At 40.2% G+C, this 23,894-nt stretch overlaps 1 protein-coding gene across 1 annotated transcript in view; it reads left to right on the top strand.

Annotated features, from left to right (window-relative positions):
* The first annotated feature begins 7,552 nt into the window (after positions 1-7,552).
* SPATA16 (spermatogenesis associated 16) overlaps positions 7,553-23,894 on the top strand; it is a 121,100-nt gene continuing 104,758 nt past the window's right edge. The window contains exon 1 of the mRNA XM_030575458.1: positions 7,553-8,167. Within this exon, the coding sequence (XP_030431318.1) occupies positions 7,553-8,167 (615 nt within the window). The remainder of the gene's footprint in view (positions 8,168-23,894) is intronic.

Consider the following 23,894-nt stretch of genomic DNA (forward strand, 5'->3'; position numbering starts at 1 on the left):
ACAATGGTGTAGTGGGCCCCTGAAAAATGGGATTGCTTGCATGCTGTTTATGATGACTTCTGTTCCAGCACTGGTATAAATGTGTAAATAAACAAGTTACAGTTAGAATATATCCAGATGTCATGTCACTGACATTTCCTCCACTAGGAAGCTTCTCTGAAAAGTGCCAGAAATGTGTCACTGCTCAGCAGAAGGGCAAAAATATGATAAATCCTCAGAAACAGATGCCATTTCCAAATACAGCTGAGTGACTAATTTTTTTATTTTTCAGTTTAAAGGCCTAACTGAAAAATTAAAACAAAACCAAAAGAAACCGCAGTTCAATTTGAACTAATAACTGAACTTTTCTGTTTTTCTCAAACAAAAAAAAAAACATTTAATTTCACGTTGAATGAAATGCTTCATAGTTTTCATTTAGCTTTGAGTCATTTGGGATGTTTATTTCGCTTTCTTTTTATTTTGCTAATTTTCAGAATAAAAATGCTGTTTTGAAGTGAAAAGTTGAAACATTTTGTTTTGGAAAGGCCAAAATGAAATGTTTCAACATAACCCCCCCCAAAAAAAAACTATTTGCAAATTCAACCTGAATTCATTAATAACGTCAATGCCCTGAAAAATGCACTTTTCCGTTAATTTACTGTTTGCCCCCTAAAAAATTAATCCAGCTCTATTTCTGCATTTTTTCTCTCAAGATAGAGGTCAGGATGAATTCTCAGTTTGGGTGCCTTGCTCAGTAAGACTGATTTTTTTTTCTGGGAGCTTTTGAAAAGCAAAACAAATACACAGTCAGCCAAGGACTGGATGAGCACAAACACCATCTTTGTACCTTATCCTTCACTCCAACCTGAGCTCTGTGCTCCTCCATAGCTAAGACTCTGTGCTCTAGTCTTGGTTTTCGGAGCTTTCAAAGGGCTGGAAGTATTCTTTCTCAAAATCGCCCCTCCCTGCAGAGCCACTACCTCTCAAGATTGCTGAGATCCTCAGGGGTGATAACTTTTGCTGTGGGTTAAAAGTTTTTCCTGGATGCAGGAAAGGGATCCTTGTCAGTAGCCAGCACAGGGGCATGGAACTCACTGCCAGAAAAGCTAAGGACCTGACACAACTCTGGCGTCGATAGGCTTCACATCATACACACATTCATCAACACCCATGTGCACACACAACTTCTCCTCCACTAAAATTCACTACTCTGCCTGCTCTCGAATGTGGGAAAGAATATCAAAACAACAAGAAAAGAAGCGAATGTTCTAAGCAATCCAACTTGCCTCTGGCCAAAGGGAGAGAAACATAAAATCGGGTTTCTGAGTTGACTACTCGGATTATTTACATTTTGTTGGTCACATAAATACCATGGGCAGGTGCATGAAATAAAAATCTTTAATGTCACTGTTGTGGTTAATACTGACACTTAAATACTGTCCTCTTTAGGAGCTTGATCCTGCAAGATGCTGGGCGTAAGGCCCTGATCCTGGAAAACATATAAGCATGGTCTTACCTGTAGAAACATGAATAGTCTCATAGTCTTTAATGGGACTACTCACATGCTTAAAGTTAACCGCATGTTTAATTAAATTAATAGGCAGCAGATTTAAAACAAATAAAAGGAAGTTCTTCTTCACACAGCACACAGTCAACTTGTGGAACTCCTTACCTGAGGAGGTTGTGAAGGCTAGGACTATAACAGCGTTTAAAAGACAACTGCATAAATTCATGGTGGCTAAGTCCATTAATGGCTATTAGCCAGGATGGGTAAGGAATGGTGTCCCTAGCCTCTGTTTATCAGAGAATGGAGATGGATGGGAGGAGAGAGATCATTTGATCATCACCTGTTAGGTTCACTCCCTCTGGGGCACTGGCATTGGCCACTGTCGGTAGACAGATACTGGGCTAGATGGACCTTTGGTCTGACCCGGTACGGCTGTTCTTATGTTCTTAACTGCTTTGCCAGATTGGGGCCAAACTTCTCACCTGCTTGCAGGATCAGGGCCTGGATGACAAAGTGCAATTCATGTATCTGTCAGAGCAGCTGGGCCAAATTCATCTTTGGTGTAATTCTGTTTAAGTCAATGCTAAATTTAGCCCACTGTTTCTGTCTGCAGCTGCAGAAAGATAGCACTGTATCATTTCATGTTTGGAAAGGGTTCTTTGTAATTATAAGGGCTAAAAACTTTTTAGTTTAAATTCTGAAGAAACTAATGGGGTCACCTGAGAAGTGACAGAACTTAACAACAGGTGCCATCTAAAGTGCCAGTATGATTTAGCTGTACATGCTGTTTTCATCTGATGACAGATAAGAGGGAGTTGAAGGTAGAACCTAACTAGTTACTGAATAAAAAGGTATGAGGAGCAGAACTGGTGCATTGAATGAAGGCTACTAGGTAGGCTACTTTCCCTTAGGAGGGCCTTCTTAAACATTATAAGAGCAGAACAATCAATGAGCTAAAATTAGAAGATTTTAAAGATAACTTATGTGACATAAGATTTCTTCAGTAAAAATAAAACATTTTAACATTGAAACCTTTCCATATGAAAGCAGCTGATTCAATTACAAAGAAAACCAACGAAAGCTTTGTTGGGATACCTGGCAGTTCTGCGAATTATAGTATACGTGCAAGAAAGAAGTAACTCCAAAATACATGGAAAGCAGTTCTTGGTTGTGCACCACAGATAAGCTCATTCTTGAGAGTCCACTAAGTAAATTTAGAAGAGCTGCACCCTGGAAACGATAATGAGTTGCCCCTCTATGTTCACATTGATTCATGATAAGCATTTTAGATTATTTTTGTTTTTAATACAAACCCTTTCTTTCGACAGTTGTCAAAGTTGTGTTTTAGATTGCTTGCTACTGTAAGGAACCTAGTTTTGCAGTAAACTGTTCCAAAATAAAGAATGGGCATTTTAACAAAAGTCTTGCAGGAAAATACTTATCTGACAAAGATAATGATTTTTAATAGCTTTTTCCTAAAAGTGTCCTTTATTGAGGCAGTGATTAAAGTGTATCCCCGCTGAGTTATAATGTGCTTCCATAGTACAACTTAACGTCACGTTAATCAACCTGAACACATACAAATACAATAGAAGGGGAGGCTGGTGGTGTAGAGCTATCTGATACATGGGGGTCATTTCAGACACCATTCAGAGTGGAAAAATCTCTCACCAGTGATTGCAAAAATGAGAGTCTACATTTTTACAAGAAAGGGTCGTTGTCTGCTTTTTTTTTTTTTTTTTTTTTTTTGTGCTTAGTTATTTTAAACTTTGCTCATGAGGATGGTTCCTGATGGCACCTATAGCCTGATCCTGCTCCCATTACAGCCACTATGAACACTCCTATTGCACTTGGTTTTTTGAGTTTTTTGAGGACACAGTGGAGTAATTCAGTCATACTCCATCATATCTCAGTACCATACATACAGTAAAATGCTGGACACTTAAGGCAACATTTTCAAGAACATTTGAGTGACTTAAGAGTCCTAAGTCCCATTTTCAAAAGTGACTTAGTCCTCATTGAAAGTCAGAGCATGCACAGGAATAAAATTTGAGACTTCTGGAAGGGCACTTTTTGTGCTCCCTCCACTTCCCCGGGGCCGGAATTGCTCATTCTCCTTCCTCAGCCCCAGGGCCAGAGGAGCTCTGTGACACCCGACAGTCCTGGGGCTGGAGGAGCTCACTCTCTCATCTCTGTGGCCCCAGGGCCAGAGGAGCTTGCCCCCCCTTGTGCATGCCCCTGTGAAAATCAATGGGACTCAAGTTCCTAAATCATAGACTCATAGACTCTAGGATGGAAGGGACCTCGAGAGGTCATCGAGTCCAGTCCCCTGCCCTCATGGCAGGACCAAATACTGTCTAGACCATCCCTAACAGACATTTATCTAACCTACTCTTAAATATCTCCAGAGATGGAGATTCCACAACCTCCCTAGGCAATTTATTCCAGTGTTTAACTACCCTGACAGTTAGGAACTTTTTCCTAATGTCCAGCCTAAATCTCCCTTGCTGCAGTTTAAGCCCATTGCTTCTTGTTCTATCATTGGAGGCTAAGGTGAACAAGTTTTCTGCCTCCTCCTGATGACACCCTTTTAGATACCTGAAAACTGCTATCAGGTCCCCTCTCAGTCTTCTCTTTTCCAAACTAAACAAACCCAATTCCTTCAGCCTTCCTTCATAGGTCATGTTCTCAAGACCTTTAATCATTCTTGTTGCTCTTCTCTGGACCCTCTCCAATTTCTCCACATCTTTCTTGAAATGCTGTGCCCAGAACTGGACACAATACTCCAGTTGAGGCCTAACCAGCGCAGAGTAAAGCGGAAGAATGACTTCTCGTGTCTTGTTTACAACACACCTGTTAATGCATCCCAGAATCACGTTTGCTTTTTTTTGCAACAGTATCAAACTGTTGACTCATATTAAGCTTGTGGTCTACTATGACCCCTAGATCTCTTTCTGCCATACTCCTTCCTAGACAATCTCTTCCCATTCTGTATGTGTGAAACTGATTGTTCCTTCCTAGGTGGAGCACTTTGCATTTATCTTTATTGAACTTCATCCTGTTTACCTCAGACCATTTCTCCAATTTGTCCAGATCATTTTGAATTTTGACCCTGTCCTCCAAAGCAGTTGCAATCCCTCCCAGTTTGGTATCGTCCGCAAACTTAATAAGCGTACTTTCTATGCCAACATCTAAATCGTTGATGAAGATATTGAACAGAACCGGTCCCAAAACAGACCCCTGCGGAACCCCACTTGTTATACCTTTCCAGCAGGATTGGGAGCCATTAACAACTACTCTCTGAGTACGGTTATCCAGCCAGTTATGCACCCACCTTATAGTAGCCCCATCTAAATTGTACTTTCCTAGTTTGTCTATAAGAATATCATGCGAGACCGTATCAAATGCCTTACTAAAGTCTAGGTATATCACATCCACCGCTTCTCCCTTATCCACAAGGCTCGTTATCCTATCAAAGAACGCTATCAGATTAGTTTGACACGATTTGTTCTTTTCAAATCCATGCTGGCTATTCCCTATCACCTTACCACCTTCCAAGTGTTTGCAGATGATTTCTTTGATTACCTGCTCCATTATCTTCCCTGGCACAGAAGTTAAACTAACTGGTCTGTAGTTTCCTGGGTTGTTTTTATTTCCCTTTTTATAGATGGGCACTATATTTGCCCCCTTCCAGTCTTCTGGAATCTCCCCCATCTCCCATGATTTCCCAAAGATAATAGCTAGAGGCTCAGATACCTCTTCTATTAACTCCTTGAGTATTCTAGGATGCATTTCATCAGGCCCTGGTGACTTGCAGGCATCTAACTTTTCTAAGTGATTTTTTACTTGCTCTTTTTTTATTTTCTCTTCTAAACCTACCCTCTTCCCGTAAGCATTCACTATACTAGACATTCCTTCAGACTTCTCAGTGAAGACTGAAACAAAGAAGTTATTAAGCATCTCTGCCATTTCCAAGTCTCCCGTTACTGTTTCCCTTAGAAGCTTCACTTAGAAGCTTTTGAGAATGTCACCCTTAATCTAAAACTGCAGGCAGCATTGAGCAATCACAATTCCAGGTCATTATGCAGGTTTCTTAAAAAAAAAGAAAAATGGTGCTTGTTATAAAACAGATAAAATTGACGTCTATTTCAAGGGTAGCTTCCTTCAGCTGCTTGGGGCTGCCGTTCCAAAAGCTTGGTATAAATATGGTCACTTTGGCATCCAGCTGGGATTGTGCTGAGTGTTTTCAGCTCCAGCTCAAGTAAATGGGAGTTGTGGGTGCTCGGTGCATCACAGCAGAGAGCTTTTGAAAACCCCTTAAACAGGCTCTAACATATTGCTCCCCCCCATCAACAGTGTTTGTAGAGGACTGAAAATGCGTTTCTGGAGGCAGTTCTTCTAAAGCTGAATTCTCAACCTGGAGGTTGAGAACAGATGTCTGCAGGTTGTGGCTATCTTGCTATTCCAATACTGGGAAATGGGAGATGGGTCCCAGTTAGATCCTAGCTAGGTGAGGAGGCCTAGGGTGATCAGGTGGGTCGCAACGTGACAAAGGTTTGGAACTCCTGTTTTACGATGTGACTGACACAAAACATGGTCTCATGTGGCCTACAATGCCTCCACCTGTTTTCTCCACTCTCTTTTCTCTTTTTCTTTTTCAAATGCACATTGCCCTAAATAGTGAATCTGATGGATCACTGCGTGATGGTGTCCACAGACATATTTCCAGTGCCTGCAATAAGCCCCATCATACTCAATAGAGACCTTTACCAACGGTGAAAAAGTTTGCTATGAGTAATATTTTAAAATCTGTTTTTGCCCAAACAAATCATTGCATCTGTTTTGTAACTATCATTTGTACAATCTGTACTTGTATTTAAGCACTTTAAATATGTAGAAGATTGTTTAACTGTAATGGGAGGTTAGAGGCCAAACCTTTCTGCTTAACAAGCCATTCTGAAAGACAGTCGCCATTAAACCTACCACAATTAAGATTCTTATAATAAATTAAAAAATGAAAAAAAATCCTTCTGCCTCCTACACTTCTAGACTGAGTTCAGAAGAGGCAGCTGTGAATGGGGAAAAAATTGAATCTGAAGTCTATTATGCAAGCTAGCGGTCAGCTTTGTAATACGGTTCAGGCCACCTCTCTCTTTCTGAGAAAAGTAATGCAGAGATGAAGATTGAGCCTGATTCTGCATTCTGTTATGCTGGTTTGATGCCTCTTTAACACCATCAAAATGGAGTACAGAATTGGACCTTTCGGCTTTTATATTTTTTAATAGCTATATGTGCCTCAAAACTCAGGGTAACCTGTGGAATCTCTATACATGAGATGAGCCTGAACTATCAGCCCAGATGTGAATGATCTCAAACTTGGCTCACATTAGGATCCATCTTGGAAATGTGCAGTTAGGACCCCTCTCTAATGCCCTCCACGGTCTGATTTTTGTCAAACATCCCACAGCTCCCATTACCTCAATGCCTGAAAATCAGGTGATGGTTTTCTCTTGAGATGACTTTGGGCAGTCCATGAAAATGTGCAATGTGGGTCAATCAACCACAGATGATTCCTTCTGAGATGAAGGACCTGACTCTTCCATTCCTGTTGCACCAGAAGCTCCCACTGAAGGGGCTGAGGGCTAAGCCCTAGGACTCTATATTTACTAATAAAAAGGTAGGACTAGATTTTGTCACAGAGATACAGCCCAAATTGCAATCTAGTCCTTAATATTTTTGTTTCTGTGAGCCCTAAATAAGAATCTATGAAAGCTGCAGTTTTTTGCATGTCATCTATGTAAGATGCAGAGACACTGATGTCACCATTAAAAAGATACCCTTTGCCAACAGCTGCCAAACAGTATCTGACACCTTATTTATTGCCATATGCACAGAACAACTATGCAGTCTCTGATAAGCTGTGTGCTGGTGAATGTTGACTGGTAATGGTGCCAGCAGTAGATGTGCTGAATAAAACACTTACTTGCATTGCTTACTTTGCAGCAGTTTAGAATTCTAAACCTTTCCACATTTTCTCATAGGACATTCTGCTTTCTTCAATGAGTCATGGAGTCAGCAAGCAACACAGGTTTGGGGAATATCATAAACAAGGTGTGCCAAAATGAAACCTCCCCAAAAGCAAATGCTAGTAGGGAGCGAACCGTAGCAGCCAACAAACTGAATGATATTCCGGAAGCATTGCAAGAGGTGAAAAAACACCCCTGGGAAACAGCAGTAGAAAATGTAATGGAGAGAATAAAAATGGCAAAGAACGGCAAGGAAAAACAAAGTCATGATTTAGACAGAGCAGGATTTAAACGGAAATTAGAGAGTGAAGAAAAGCCAGCTGTGAAAAAAGAGGCAAGAATGTTAGAGCTTGATAATCAGTTAGCCACAATGCCTCTGCCTCATATTCCTCTGAAAAGTCTAATGGATGTGGAAATAAAGTTGGTCTACATTGATGAGGAGGATATTACATATGAGTTCGTTGGGTCCATGGCATCTACCAGCACACAATCAACGTGTCGAGATGTTGAAATAGTAGATTCTCTGAGTGCACCTAATTTCAGCTTTCTGCCACAGATTGACAAATGGCTTCAGGTAGCCTTGAAAGATGCCAGCACTTGCTATAGACAAAAGAAGTATGCAGTAGCAGCAGGGCAGTTCAGAACAGCACTTGAGGTATGAGATTAAAGTCGTATAGATTAAAGGCAGAAAACTATGAAATGCAAGGCTATGATTGCACTGAATGGTTCTGACAACATCATAATGAGCAATGGTCACAAAAGTATGTTTATGGTCTCGTCAGAATCTTGCAATGTGATTTCAGGCCAAATCTGCAAACTAAGGGATATACATAAATCCTGGGGGTTGTGAGGCATTATAATAAACACAGCAAAGCTCAAGTGATTTGTGGTGTTAACTGAACCCTAATGTACTGTGATATACTGTATGAGGGGGAAAATTTGACTGCTAGGATAAATGCATTGTTGCTCTACAGAGCGCAAGGATGGATCAGTGATTAGTGCATGAGCCACTCCAAAGACTTGGGTTCAATTTCCTACTTTGCCACAATGTGGCCTTGAGCAAATCATTATATCTCTCTCTGTTTCCATTCCCCATCTGTACAATGGGGATAAATAGAACTTCCATACTTCATAGGGGTGTTTGTGAGGATAAACACATTAAAGCTCATAAGGTACTCAGATACTGCAGTAATAGGGATCCTGTGAGTACCTAGGATCAATGTTTCTCCTTGTTCATTGCCATTACGATCCATCTTTAACCCCAATTTTTTCCTTGTGAACAGATCTGTGTTGGGCTTATGATTATTATTATCAGAGCTATGCAAGCAATAGTTATTTTGATTCAGTGGCCAAACCAAAGAAAAAAATAATTATGAGCCAAACTATACACTTTTTCATTTTTTAACTTAAAATTGAAGCAAATTTCAAAACAAAGAGTCCTTTAAAATCAAAACACTTTCTTTTGAGAATGTCGACACAAAATGTTTTAGTTTTGGGGGAGGAGGAGGAAATATTTTCTTTGTTTTTCAAGCAAAACAATTCAGTGAATTTGACACAAATCTGTGAAATGTTTCAGTTGACCTGAATCTGCATGTAAGGCTTTAGCTGAAAAAATTCACCCAGCTCTAACTGTTATGTCCTTCTTGTGAGGGAATGTGACATCAGAGGTAAATAAACCAATTATAATTTTCTACTTTCTCCCTTAATGCATTTGCATCTTATTAGTTAAAACATATCATAATATTTTTAATAAAAAATAAAATCTTTGGACGCATATCTGGAAAAAAAATTTTTGATTCAGATTCCTTTCACTGTAACTGGATCAGAACTACAGAAGCAAAGTGAACCTGGATGATCTGAAACCCCATACCTCTTATGCTCCCATTTACTGTATACTAAAGTTTTCATGTTCATCTGAATCCCTGTTTATCTAAATTACTTTAATGTATCCCATTGTGGTATTAGATGATTCACCACCATTTGTTGCAAATAGAAATCTATACAGACAGGCAACTGAGGGCTGATGACCACAGTGAGTCAGAAGAAAATAATTCTATGTTCCCTTATAACATCCAGGACAATGGGTACAGGTCTGCCTACCAGTAGACGGAGATAGGAGTAAAGCAACATTTTTGTCACTTGTCCGATAAAAGAAAAGGATCTTGCCCAGTTGTTTTCCTCTTCCAGCAGATATGCCTATAAATAGTTCTTTCAGTGGCCAGGCAACAGTAGAATTTAGTTATTTATTACTTTTAATTTGATGATTTCCACCCCATTCCTCCAGTCACTTAATTTCTGCTGGGATTAGACAGACTATAGAGTGTTTTGCAGGGAAGCTTTGAGTTTGTGTGAAGTTGTGGTTTGCTCTTGTATTCCTTAGAGCACTCTATGTAACCCCTGGCTGTTATGTGTGGTCCTTTTTCTCCTAATTATCAGGGATCAATCTGCTAGACAGCAGCCCTCTGTGGATATAGCCCAATTTTTCTCACCAACTAAGAGACCAGAGCTTCAGCTTCAGTGATGACTGCAAAATCTCAGCTGCTCCAGACACAAAAGAAATAAGATCTTGGCTAAGATTTCCAAAACCGAGAGATGATTTTGAGTGACTATTCTTAGTGGCCCAAGCACCTTAAAGGAATCTAATCTTCAGAGGGCGGGTGCTCTGCACTTTCTGAAAAATCAGGCTCCCAAAATTAAAGTTCCCAAAATCCCTAGTTAGTTTTGAAAATCTTGGCCAAGTTTGTGAGTGAGGTACCATAGTTTCACCAGTGCTATAATAACTTCCTAGATGAATGGAATAAAAGGAGGAATTCCCACGGCTTTAATATGAATACAGTGAATTCTATTGGAAGAGAAGGAAGAGAAAAATTGTGGCATCTTTAGGAAGTCACAGCATTGCAAAGTTATGCCCAGATTTCTTTGGTGATGCCAGTCTCAGTTAATTATATTGGAAATCCCTTGTGTTATAACCATGTAATTCAAATTGTGCCAGTAGAAGTCATGGTTCATAATAATCACATAACGGGCAAGGAATTAGACGTAATCAGATTTTCGTTTGCCTGTCATGTTTCCATAATGCTGCTATAAAACTGACATAATCGCAAAAAAGCACCAGTTTTTTTTACGTCTTTATCAGATTGATGTGCAGTCTCTCTCTCTTGCTCTTGCTCTCTCCTCTTTTAAACAATGAAAGATAACAGAAATTGGATTACAATTGCCGGGAACAGGCTATGATAAACTGTTTGCTTGTGTGCAGAATCAACCTTAATGATGGCATCAATCTCTCTTAATCATTAGTGATTAGCCTGTTACACTTGTGCCACGCTGCAGCCAAAGACCAAAAGAAGTGATATTACAGCATTTTGAAGGTAGTGTCTCCAGAAGTTCATATAGTTGCCTTATAAAGCTTGAGTGATGGATAAGGCAACAGCCCAAGTTAGTCTTGCCTTGTTTCCCAATAAGTGTTGCAAAATCTCACCTATAAAGGGCTATTAAGAATTTGGAAGCTAGAAGTTTTACCTAGCCTGATGTTAGGCTCCTAAGTCATATTTAGAGTCTAAATAAGTGGCCTGATTTTTAGAAGTGCCAAGCATATAGCAGCCACTACCTCCCCTCCACCATCCCCCTTAACTTCACTGAGCCATCATCTTGGCCATTATCCTTATAAAAAAGTACATAGATTTCTATTTTGGCTTTATGAAGGAGGACAGGAAAATGTTGATTCTACACAGAAATCATTAAAAAATCAAATTTTTTGAGGGCGATGCTTATTGACATCTGGCCTAGCTTTCTAGTTTCTAAGGACTAATTTCAGAGGGACTGATATTTAGACTCTTATTTTAGACACTTTATTGAGCAAATCAAGGTGACTGGAAGTTGTAGTTATTTAACTCATCTCTTCCTGCAAATGTCCACAAAATTCCTCCATGCTTTATAATTATGTGCAAAAGCATAAGTGTATCAGAATAGCCATACTGGGTCAGACCAATGGTCCATCTAGCCCAGTATCCTGTCTTCAGCAGTGACCAATGCCAGATGCTTCTGAGGAAATGAACAAAACAGGGCTATTATCATATGATCCATTCCCTGTTGTCCTGTCCTAGCATTCAGCAGTCAGAGACACAAAAATTATGAGGTTACATCCCTGACAGTCTTGGCTAGTAGCTATTGAGAGATCTAATCTCCATAAATGTATGTAATTCTTTTTTTGAACCCCATTATAGTTTTGGCCTTCATAACATCCTTTGGCAATGAGTTTCACTAGTTGACTGTGCGTTGTGTGAAAAAGTGCTTCTTTATGTTTGTTTTAAATCTGCTCCCTATTAATGTAATTGGTTGACCTCTGCTTCCTGTGTGTATGACTAAATAACCCTTCCTTATTTACTTTTTCCACACCATTCATGATTTTAGAGACCTCTATCATATCCCCCCTTAATTGTCTCTTTTCCAAGCTGAACAGTCCCAGTCTTTTTAGTCATATGGAAGCTGTTTCATACTCTTAATCATTTTTGTTGTCCTTTTCTGTACCTTTTCCATTTCTAAAAGGTCTTTTCTGAGATGGGGTTACAAGAACTATACCGTAGATTTATATGGTGGCATTATGATATTTACTATCTTATTATCTATCTCTTTCCTAATGGGTCCTAACATTAGCTTTCTTGACTGCTGCTGCACATTGAGAAGATGTTTTCAGAGAACTACCCACATTGACTCTGTGATGGGGCACCTGCCCCACACTGGGCTCTAAGGAGTTAATAGAGCCGAGGGAGGCTGCTCAGGAGGCAGCCAATCAGCAAAGGGCTGAGGGGAGCAGCCAGTTAGGGCCTGGCAGGCCCCTATAAGAAGAGCTGCAGGGCAGAGCAGCTTCAGTTACTCCCTGGGGCTTGAAGAGGGAGAAAGACTGGCTGCCTTGCAGGCTGAAGACAGCAAGCATCCTGGACAAAGCAGTGCTACAGGCAGAGACCTGGTGAACAGCTAAACACAGCTCCTGGTGGTCCGCAGGGATCTGCAGGCTGAGTCCCAGAGGGAGGGCAAAGAGGGTGCTGGGACTACAGGGAAGTGGCCCAGGGAAATCTACCAAGGAGTCGGAGGGGGCACAACAAGAAGCAGCCCTCTACAGGGTGCCGCCCCCACTCGCCACTGGGAAATGGCAAGACTGCAGTCTCCACTGAGAAAAGTGGTTGGACAGGGATTGCAGAGACAGCTCCCAGAAGAGGGGAGCACAGTGTATGGTATAGCCAGAGGGTTGCATCACTGAAGAGGACACTGCTGTCCTTAGAGGGATGTAGGTCCAGGAGCAGAAGAAGTGACAGCACCACCACAGCAGGGCACACTGGCTGCTAGAGGCAATTCCTGTATCGGCCATGAGGAGGTGAGTCATACCCAGTTACAGACTCCAAGATGTCTTCTTAAGTGGCAACAGGGTCTAAATGATCTATCTCATTCTGTATGTATAGTTCAGATTATGTTTTCCAATGTACATTACCTTGTATTTATGAACATTACATAAGAATGACCATTCTGGGTCAAGAATGGCCATTCTGGGTTAGACCAATGGTCCATCTAACCCTGTATCCTGTCTTCCAACAGTGGCCAGTGCCAGGTGCTTCAGAGGGAATGAACATAGCAGATAATCATCAAGTGATTCATCCCCCATTGCCCATTACCAGCTTCTGGCAACAGAAGCTAGGGACACTTCAGAGCATGATTTTGCATCCCTGACCATCCTGGCTAATAGCCATTGATGGACCTACCCTCCATGAATTTATCCAGATCCTTTTTGAATCCTGTTTTAATCTTGGCCTGAACAATATTCTGTTAAGGAGTTCTACAGGTTGACTGTGTGTTTTGTGAAGAAATACTTCCTTCTGTTTGTTTTAAACCTGCTGCCTATTAATTTCATTTGGTGACCGCTAGCTCTTGTGTTATGAGAAGGAATAAATAACACTTCCTTATTTACTTTCTCCATTATTTTATAGACCTTGTCATATCTCTCCTTAGTTGTCTTTTTTACAATCTGAAAAGTCCTAGTCCTAATAATCTCTCCTCATATGGAAGCTGTTCCATATCCCTAATAATTTTTGTTGCCTTTTGGATTCCAAATGCCATTTTTTCATCAGTCACCCAGTTATGCAAGATCCTGTTGTAACTCTTCACAGTCTGCTTTGGATTTAACTATTTTGCATAATTTTGTATCATCTATAAATTTGCCATCTCACTGTTTACCCCTTTTTCCAGTTCATTTATCAATATGTTGAACAGCGCTAGTCCCAGTATAGATCCCTGTGGAACTCCACTGCTTACTTCTCTCCATTCTGAAAACTGACCATATATTTCTACCCTTTGTTTCCTGTCTTTTAACCAGTTACCAATCCATGAGAGGACCTTCCCTCTTATCCCACGACAGCTTTCTTTGATTAAGAGCCTTTGGTGAGGGACCTTGTCAAAGGCTTTCTGAAAGTCCAAGTACACTATATCCACTTATCAACCTTGTTTACAAGTTTGTTGACTCCTCCCCCCCCGTTAAAAAATTCTAATAGAGTGGTGAGGCATGATTTCCCTTTACAAAAGCGTGTGGACTCTTCCACAACAAATTGTGTTCATCTATGTGTCTGGTTATTCTGTTCTTCACTATAGTTTCAACCAGTTTGCTTTTTACTGAAGGTAGATTTACTGGCCTATAATTGCCAGAATCATATCTGGAGCTTTTTTTTAAAAAAATGATATCACATTAGCTATGCTCCAGTCATCTGGTACAAAAGCTGATTTAAGTGATAGGTTACGTACCACAGTTAGTAGTTCTGCAATTTCGTATTTGAGTTCCTTCAGAACTCTTGGGTGAATACCATCTGGTCCCGGTGACTTATTACTATTTAATTTATCAATTTATTCCAAAGCCACCTCTACTGACACCTGAATCCAGGACACTTACTCAGATTTGTCATCTGAAATACTGACTCAGGTTTGGAAATCTCTCTTCCATCCTCTGCAGTGAAGAATGCAAAGAATTCATTTAGCTTCTCTAGAATGGCCTTGTCTTCCTTGAGTGCTGCTTTAGCACCTCGACTGTCCAGTGGGCCCACTGATTGCTTAGCAGGCTTCCTGCTTCTGATGTACTTCAAAAAAATTGCTGTTAGTTTTTGTGTCTTTTGCTCATTACTCTTCAGATTCTTTTTTGGCCTGCCTAATTATAGTTTTACACTTGACTGCCAATAAGTTAATGAACATTATGGTTAAGATTTTTCATGGGCCAGGAAATTCAAACTTATGGTTCCCAAAGCAATTGTCAGTAAGACACTTGGCACCTCAAGTGAGTCTTCAATGCAAAACAATCACAGATACCATTCAGATTTAAGGAAAGAAATTATTGTTTTATTCTGACATAACATTTGTTTATTTTGAGTCTGAGGCACTGATCCAAAAAAAGCATACACCAAGCTTTAAGTGCATGAGCAGTTTCATTGGAGTCAAGTGCTACCATAACACAAACAATCAATAACAATAATATCAGTTATTTTCTTAAAATATCCCTTGCACACCTACCTACAGCATCAACACTTTTCTGTCCCTGTTTTAGAGGTGCCTGCACTAGTGACACTATCCTTGTATTTCTCAGAGTACATCCTATGTACTAACCTGATAATACGTTTGCACATGTAAATGTTGATTTTGAAAGTCTGACTCTAAAGATGTCACATTTCATTAATCAAGGGAAAATATTTGGAGAAGAGGAAAATTGAATTTCGTGTCTCATTCAGAGACTCTTGTATTAGACAGCATGCTATTGATCACCACAGACACTATAAAAGTGCTGTTATCAAGAGAAGAATAAGTTGCCTTTTACCATTTCTTTACTGTTTATCAGCCATTAAAATAATCAGATAGGATTTTTTGCTGCATTATACTTGATCTGGAGTAGGACAAAATAATGTTTCCTTGGAGATGTATCATCAATGGAGCTTAAGAACTAAGTGGTTTCTGCCACTAGCAAGGAGAACATCTGAAGAATTTGATGTACTGTCCCTGTATCTTGGCAATAAGGTATGTGGAGAGGAAAGCGCTGTAAATTCACCTTAGTTTTTGGCCTCCATCTGTTGGAACAGAAGGAAACATCTGAATTGCTATGACGGGATATGAGAAATAACTCTTCCACTTTATCAGATGTAACACTGACAGACCTCCATTGTTGGTGGGCAGGATTGAACCTGGAACTTCTGGAACTTAGTACGTGAGCCTCTACCACATGAGCTAAAATCTCACTCTCTCACTTGCTCTCTCTCTCGTCACCACTAGATGATACAGAACACCACACCTAGGAGGAGTGCGGGTTACAAAAGCTCTACAAAACTCAGACTTACATACGTCAAAAAATATCGTTGTAGCCATTTGTTAATAACTTAGCTAGCAAGAAACATGGTGCCTTGGGGGAGGCGGAGAGAGGGTCAAAAGATCTGTTCTTAAATTAATCTTCCCAGCATTAGAAAGTGTAAAAATACTTCATAAACATCATGCAGTGTCATACATCTTTTAAAACTTTAAATTTTGCACTCTGTTGTCCTGAAAATGTTTCTCCCAGTCATTAAACCAAAAATGAAAGAAGTTAACAATACTCTGTTACTTAAGAGCATAGAAAGAATCCCATAGTATTGCAGTATATACTATATCCAGAGCTGCGTGTGTCTCTGGGATATGAAATTCATCCCACAAGTGAGGTGAAGACCTCAAATAAAGTGTGATTAATTCACAAGAGCGCCATCGTGGTCTTTTTCATGAGCTGGATTATTTCAATATTCCACAGATAGCTATTATGGGCTCTGCGTCTGTGACACTGATTCAAGCATTAGTGTCTCTTTTTTTTAAGCGCACTTTCTCATTTTAAATTAACCCTTTGTGTGACTTGCTGTTGCCTTGTGAAACAAGCTATTGGCAGGGACACTATCTCCACCTTCTCAACAACACCATCCTTGAAGGTCAGACATTTGGGAAGAGAAAATTACGGTGGTAGGGTACGGTGGACGTAATTACAATTAGGCAATCAGATCCAACATAGCCTTCCATCATGTGGCTTATTACATATCTTCTATGCAAATGAGGCACGAAGCAAAGATGAGTATTTCCCAAGCAGCTGCAACACTTACACACAAAATAGAAGGATAATCTGAAATAGCATGGTCAGATAGTGCCTGCTAGGCACATCTGCCCTGCATGGAGACAATGTAGACCCCTCTGCTGCAGTGGGCACTTTGGGAGGCATTGAGCACAGTGTCTGCTAGAATTCTTAGGGCGTGCAGCCACTGCACCATGCTTGGAGATATATAGGATAGATTCTTTTCTGCAGCCAGTAAACTCTTACTAGCTGCTCTGAGGGATAGGGGCAGCCATTTAGTGCCTTCTCCATGTTCCTTCCTGTGCCTTTTGGCATGGCTTGTATCCCAGGAAGTACACAGGGGACTGCAATTGCAGCTGATTCATGCACAGGCATGAAAGAGAAGAGAGGGCATCTCCATGTTATTTCACCCAGCCCCTCCTCATTGTGCCCCTGAACAAGTGAGCCACAGTTTGACCTCTGTGAACTGAAAAATCCCATGGGCTGAAGCTGGAAATTCAGTGTCTGTACTGTATTGCTTTTCAGACCTGAATCAGACCCTTAAGTTATTTTATTATCATCAAGGCAGCCAATAGGAACCCCATCCAAGGATCAAGGCCCCATTGCTGCAGAGACGAAGATAGCCCTTGCCTCAAGAGTTCTTAGACTCAAGATGCTGAGCTTATACTCCAGTAGTAAAGTTTTTATCCTCTAGTAACAAAGCTTTTCCTTAAATGTATGTGCTGAATTTAACTTTCTTGAAGAAAAGCCTTATAATCAGCAGTTTTTCTCTCCCTATAGTACAATAATTATATGTTTAGACCTCAAAGCCAAGACATTGATTTTTTCCCCACTGCTACTTATTGTCTTTTATTGCTCTAGAAGATTTTAGATCAGGGATGTGAAATTTACAGATGGATCAAATCTGGTTTGTGGAATGGAGTGAGATTCTGTTATAATGATCCATTTGGGCATAAACTTCACCTTTTCATCACTGAATTTGAATCTTTCTGTCTTCTAGGCATTTCTAGCGTGCCTATCACCATGGTAGAGCTAAAATCTGCACAGCTATTTGTCCACAAGGGATCTATCTCACTCTGCCCTACTCCTTGTTTGAGCTGATGTTACTTACTTGGCTTACACAATGCTTTTTCTCAAAGAATGCTATGTGTGAATCCATAAAAGAATGCGTTTCCCCCATCAGACTTGTGCAGAAGCAAAATCCCTATTACAGAAGGGTCAGAGCATATTTTGATATCCTTTCAGGGCCAAAGCAGATCAGTCATTTTATAAGTAGTTCTAATTGGCATCTTGACATGCTATTAAATTATTTACCTGCAGGTGATGGGCATTCAAAAGCCCAAAATATTTTCCTATTTCCTTGGAAACATTAATAAATAAAATAATAATAACTGTATTAAAAAAGTCACCCTTACCTGTCACTTACAGCTGAAACTCCCACTGCTCTGTATGGGTGACAGGTAAATGTATTACTGCCAGTGAGAAACTAAGATGTGGTCCTCAGTAGGCATCATACAGAAAAGGAAGGATGGTCTAGTGGTAAGGGTATTTGTCAGAGAGATGGGTTCAATTTCTTGTTGACACAAGCTTCCTGTGTGAACTTGGGCAAGTCTTTTAAAGTTGCTGGACCTCCTGGAAATCAAAATGGGGTACTTGTTCTTCTCTACCTCACAGGAGTGTTGTGAGGATGAATATATTAAAGCTTCTGAGGTGCTCAGATCCTATAGTAATGGCAGACAGAGAAGTACCACAGTCAATTTGATAGCAGGTGGTTGTGTTTGAATAGACAGTTTAGAGATCTTGCATGCTGGGGAGCTTCTTTCCTACTTAGTAGGCTGGAACCATCTCTAAACTTTCCTAAATATTGCACAGAAATGCAGTGGGTGGATCCAACAATAAGGAGGCCCCAGATATGGCTTGTGATGAATTTATTTTAACTAATATTTTATTACCTGTATTTATGAGCCATGCAACCCACTTCTGAGCGTGTTTTCGATAAGTTCAAAACCATCAATTAATAGTGATTCACCAACAATTACGAACTGGCAGGCAATTGCTAGATTAGTCACTGTCCCCTCAATAACGTGAAAGGAACCCCAAACCACCAACTCCACCCAATTCTATAGGCCTGAGTTACCTTCTGCCTAAGCCATTGCACAAAGGCCAGGGTCAAAGTGTGAGTCTTGCACTATGGTAGGTACTTTTATGGCCCTATCAACATAGTATCTGAGCACCTCACAGACACTAAGGCAAGTACTTTCACTATATCCCCGTGAGACAGGGAAGTGTAATTGTCCCTACAGTTACAGATGGGGATGTGAAGAGTGAGATTAAGTGACTTGCCCAGGTTCACACAGGAAGTCGTTGACACAGCCAGGAGATGAAGCCAGCTCTGCTTTGGCTCAGTTCAGTGCCTTAAGCATGACTCCATGCTTCTTCCTAGAATCAAGGCACTTCCATAGAAAAGCTCCCTGTCACCAGTGTCTGGGAATTTACATGGTGGGACAATTAATTAGAGCACCTGGGCTGGTGGTCACTGTCTGGAAGGTGCGTAATAGGATTACACAGGGCACAAGGATTATTATTTAATTTGTGACTGTGGCATTTCATGACTGGAAACAACATTGATTGAAAACATGGTGACATTTGGCTTAATTTGTAGGGAGAACTATCTGGGCAAGTACGGAGTAAGTCCAAACATCAACAGCGGAGATTGAATAGCACAGGCAGGCGGTGGTAACGGTGGGGGTGTTATGTTATAGTATTTTTTACCTGAAGAGTCTTTAAATCAAACTGCTGCACACTTATACAGACTCCTCTGAGAAGAGAGCTGAAGATGCAGGCTGAAGTGGGCACTCTGCTTTGGTAAGTGTTCATGGACTGATTGGAAGGTAACTTTATCTATGAGGACAGGTTGGAGAAAATATGTTATTAAAGTACTTTATTTCCATTTAGAGTTTCACACCAGCACACAAAGACAACAGACAGTGACAGCTTTTACCAGACCCATTTGTTATTTTACACTCTCAAAGGTTGAACAGGAGTAGGATGAATATAAATGCTGAAAAGCTGTATACCTGTGAAGCAGACAATGAAAGGTGTAGGTGGGTGTAGACAGGTTCTGGATGCTTTGGGGGAGGGCTTTGGTTTTGCTTGTTGATAATGCAAGTGAGATTCACAGGTTTCTAATACCTTGTGCTGACAGCAGCATTCAGAGCAAGACTCTCTTTGGAGTTTACCCCACCACACATATTACTGGAATTGTGAAAGCGAGGGAGGCTATGCTGATACTGCTTGAAAATAACTTCCGCAAATGGTTGCTTTTCACCAGTTCTGGTGAGTTGGCCATCCAAGTGAAACACTTACTTCTGTTTCTCACCAATGTTACCTTAAGACTTGGCTTGGTGCACTGAGATGTGTGAACATTTGTATATACTGGTAGAGTTAAATGCCATTGTGTCTTTGGGTGGGATTTGAATGAAGAGAAGCTGGGGAATGATGTAGTGAGACTGGGAGTTGGCTGAGGGCAAGATGGTCAGATTAACAGGAAAGGAACATAAATTGAATGACTGCATTTGGGTGGACTGAATGTATCCAAAAACCAGAAGAAAGGAGGCTGCAGGAATCAAGAGAGGAGAGAGAAAAGCTGAAGAGGACCCCTTGGTTACAAGCCTGGTTGACAGGATAATGGTGTAGCAAGAAGTAACAGAGAACAGGTGCCGAAATTTGCATTTCCTTTCACTAGTAGAGTGAATCTGTCCCTTATCTGGGCTAACATATTAACATCTCATGTTGTGGATGTGTGATACTAGATATGGTAGATCAGAAAGTGCCATGAGACATTTGCAAGACAAGATGCTCTATAAATGAGATTTGATTGTATTGCTCAGACCACAATAGCTCCTCTGGAACCACCACGGTATATAGATTCAATAATATATGTTTAATTGCAGAGTGTGGGTTTTTGCTTCCCTGACCACACCTTTCACCTTGGCAATATTCACATCTGGAGCATATTGTGAAATAATGATTCCTAATGGGGGCCACAGTTTTATAGTATGGCACACACAGGTTAGTATGATGGTGGATTCATTTCTGTAAAATGGATGACATTTTCTGAAAACTTAATGTCCTGATTTAACACTTCTGATGTAAATAATTTATGATAACAGCACCAGCTGCATGTTACAAGTAAAGTAGAACTTTGGACTGAGATTAGGAGACTAGACGGGCATGACTAAGGGGTGGGACTGCTGCAGGGACTGTATGCTTACCTATTGTAGATGAGAATACTTCATGTCAAGTTTATATATATATCTATAACATAGTGTAGCAAACGACCACTGTCTTTTAACAGCCAACTAGAAATGAACACAAACTGAAATGCGAGAGCTAAGCGTCCCCTGAGTTTTGTGGGCATTTGAAGTCTGAATTTTGCAAATGGCCCCCATCTTCATAGGGGCTGAACAAAAGACCCACATTCACATACCCTCAAATTTTGGGGAGCTGGAAATCTGGAGCTGGATTTGAATTTTTTACTTTCAGGCCCAGCCTGCAACCAATCCAATCACATACTCTTAATTGTTGAAGTGAGACACACTAAAAATTGTTTTAGACTCTGGCTGAGAAAAGCACTTACACATGTGGTTCAGGGCCCTTTCTGAATACTGATGCTTTCCTGAATGGGGGCCTTAAGTATAAGAGAGAATCTTCCAGAGTTTTGCATGTCACAGGTGCACCTAGTTCACTGCCAGCACTATCTAAATAATAGACAATCATATCTCCATCTATACACTATACAAAACATTCATGGCAGAACAGCTTGTGAAAAGCCTGGTGAATTTAGCTCTTCTTGTGTTACAGCTGCATACAATTTTAATAATGAATTAAAATGATATGACCCTTTCAATTCATTGTGCAGAAAGTTATTTACACAAATAGCATTAACAATAAAGGCAGAGTTTTTGCATAGATTTCCTGCTCAGTTGACCTAAGCTATAACCCAAGATGCCAATATAATGTTGAACTGAAGAAGGAAAGCTGGGCTTTGACCAATGATATCACTAAGAGCTAGTCCTTTCCTCTTTTTTTTTTCCCCAGCCACACTGATTGTTACAGGTTATACTATGCCACTGTTAACTAGTTCTTTATTATACTGATGTCCTATCATTTTGCTTGGAAAGTGAGGCTGAATAGAATATACTAATAGGTTTCAGAAACTGTATTTATTTATTTATTTATTTGTTTAATTATTTGGAAAAAGATATTTAGTTTATATGAAGGTTGTGGTGCTGCCAAGTTTTGAAAGCTATTCCTGGAAGTAGTCTTCTGTAAGAGGCAGTTCCTGGGACGAAACTGCAGTGTTAGAACTGTTGGCTGATGGACATGCAGTATGATTCGGTGTTGTTGTAGGCCTGTTGGTCCCAGGATATCAGAGAGACAAGGTGGGCAAGGTAATATCTTTTATTGAACCAACTTCTGTTGGGAGAAAGGCAATGTTTCAAGCTTACGCAGAGCTCTTCTCCAACCAGCGGACAAAATTCGGTGATGAATCCTGGTCACAAGCCATGAGGCATATTGCACATACACTAAGGAGAAATAATTCTCCTCCTCAAAGGAAACCTTAACAACAGTTTCAAAAGACTAGCCTGGGAACTTAAATTCATGACCCTGCTGGACACTAAAAATCATGGACTAGTGGTTTTATTATGTCGGTGTAGCGGGAGAGCTAAATCAGTTGGAAGAGCACTGCAGTGTGCACACTCCACTGTTTTGTCAATGAAAGCTGCCTTTTGTTGACAAAACTGTGTAGTGTAGACATGTCCTTAGTTTCCCAGACCTGAAGAAGAGCTCTCTGTAAGCTTGACAGATTGTCTCGCTCACCAACAGAAGTTGGTCCAATAAGGATATTTACCTCACCCACCTTGTCTCTCCTGCAATATGATAGCACTCCTGAGCACAGTACTTAGTGATGATAGTCTTGTGGTTAAGGCATTGCATTAGGATTTAGGAAATCTCAGTTCGATTTCTTCCTGTCACAAACTTCTTCTGTGACCTTGGCCAAATCTCTTTATTTGCATTCTTGTAGCAGCTAGGGGCTTCAGTCAATATGTGCTAGCTTCTATACATCCAATACATACAGTAAGAGACAGTCTTTGCACTGAAGAGTATATAATGTAATTGATCTCTGTTTCCCAGCTCTAAAATAGAGATACTTCCTTTCTCCCACCCTTTGTCTTCTCCATTTACATAGTAAACTCTTTGGCACACACACTGTCTCTTATTATGTGTATAGACAGTGGGCCCACAATTGTAGATGATACCTCTAGAAGCTGCCATACTATAAATTAAAATAAATATTGTTCTGCAGCTATTCAGACACTGAGCACTATTGCTGGAAGTACTCTCCCTTCAGTGTACCCTGGGTAAGTATTCTTAGGTAATCTGAGACTATCTCAGTTTAAAAGTAGACCTTCTGAAAGCAAAAATACTGTCTGTCATATGTGCAGGACATAAAATGATACGTTTCAGCTTTTTATTTTTTTAATCCCAGAATGGCTGTAAAACTTCAACTGTTTAAATTGTTTTCTTCAACTTTATAGCACCTATAAAAATTCTAGACACACAAAGATTTCCACAGACCCAAAATAGCACAAAAATCTTTCATAAAAAGTACCCCCCCAAATTTCCCAGTTTGGCATTAAAAACAAATTGTGCTCTGTAACATAACTGGAAAACACCACCACCTATGCAAAAGTTAGGAACCTTTCCAAGATTTCCATCTTTTGAATGGTTTTCAAAAGGCCACATGCTTGCTGCAATGAATTGGGGTGGATGACCCAACACAGGTGTCTTCCAACCTTGTTCATATTAACACAAAAAAGTCTTCCTTACAACGATGGTAATATTTATTAGCTTATTTAATGTACTGTTCATCTCACTAATATCAGGTATTCTAAACATTTCAAATATTCAGTTGTGCATGGACTTTTACTTTTGAAAATAGAGAATGTTCTAATTGCAACACTGTACATGGGACATTACAGTAGCATGTAGAGGCTCAAATCAAGATCAGGACCCTATTATGTTAGCCACTATATAAAAACTTAGGAGACAGTTCCTGCCCGGAAGAACTTACTACACAAATAGACAAGACAGATGAAGTATTGTTACTCCCATTTTGCAAATGGGGAACTGAGGACCAAATTGATTAAAGGAGAGATTGTTATTTATGTCTTTGAAAAATCTGCCCCTAAGGATATATGGCAAGTATATG

The sequence above is a fragment of the Gopherus evgoodei genome, chromosome 9 (genome assembly GCF_007399415.2).
Source record: "Gopherus evgoodei ecotype Sinaloan lineage chromosome 9, rGopEvg1_v1.p, whole genome shotgun sequence".
NCBI lineage: Eukaryota > Metazoa > Chordata > Testudines > Testudinidae > Gopherus > Gopherus evgoodei.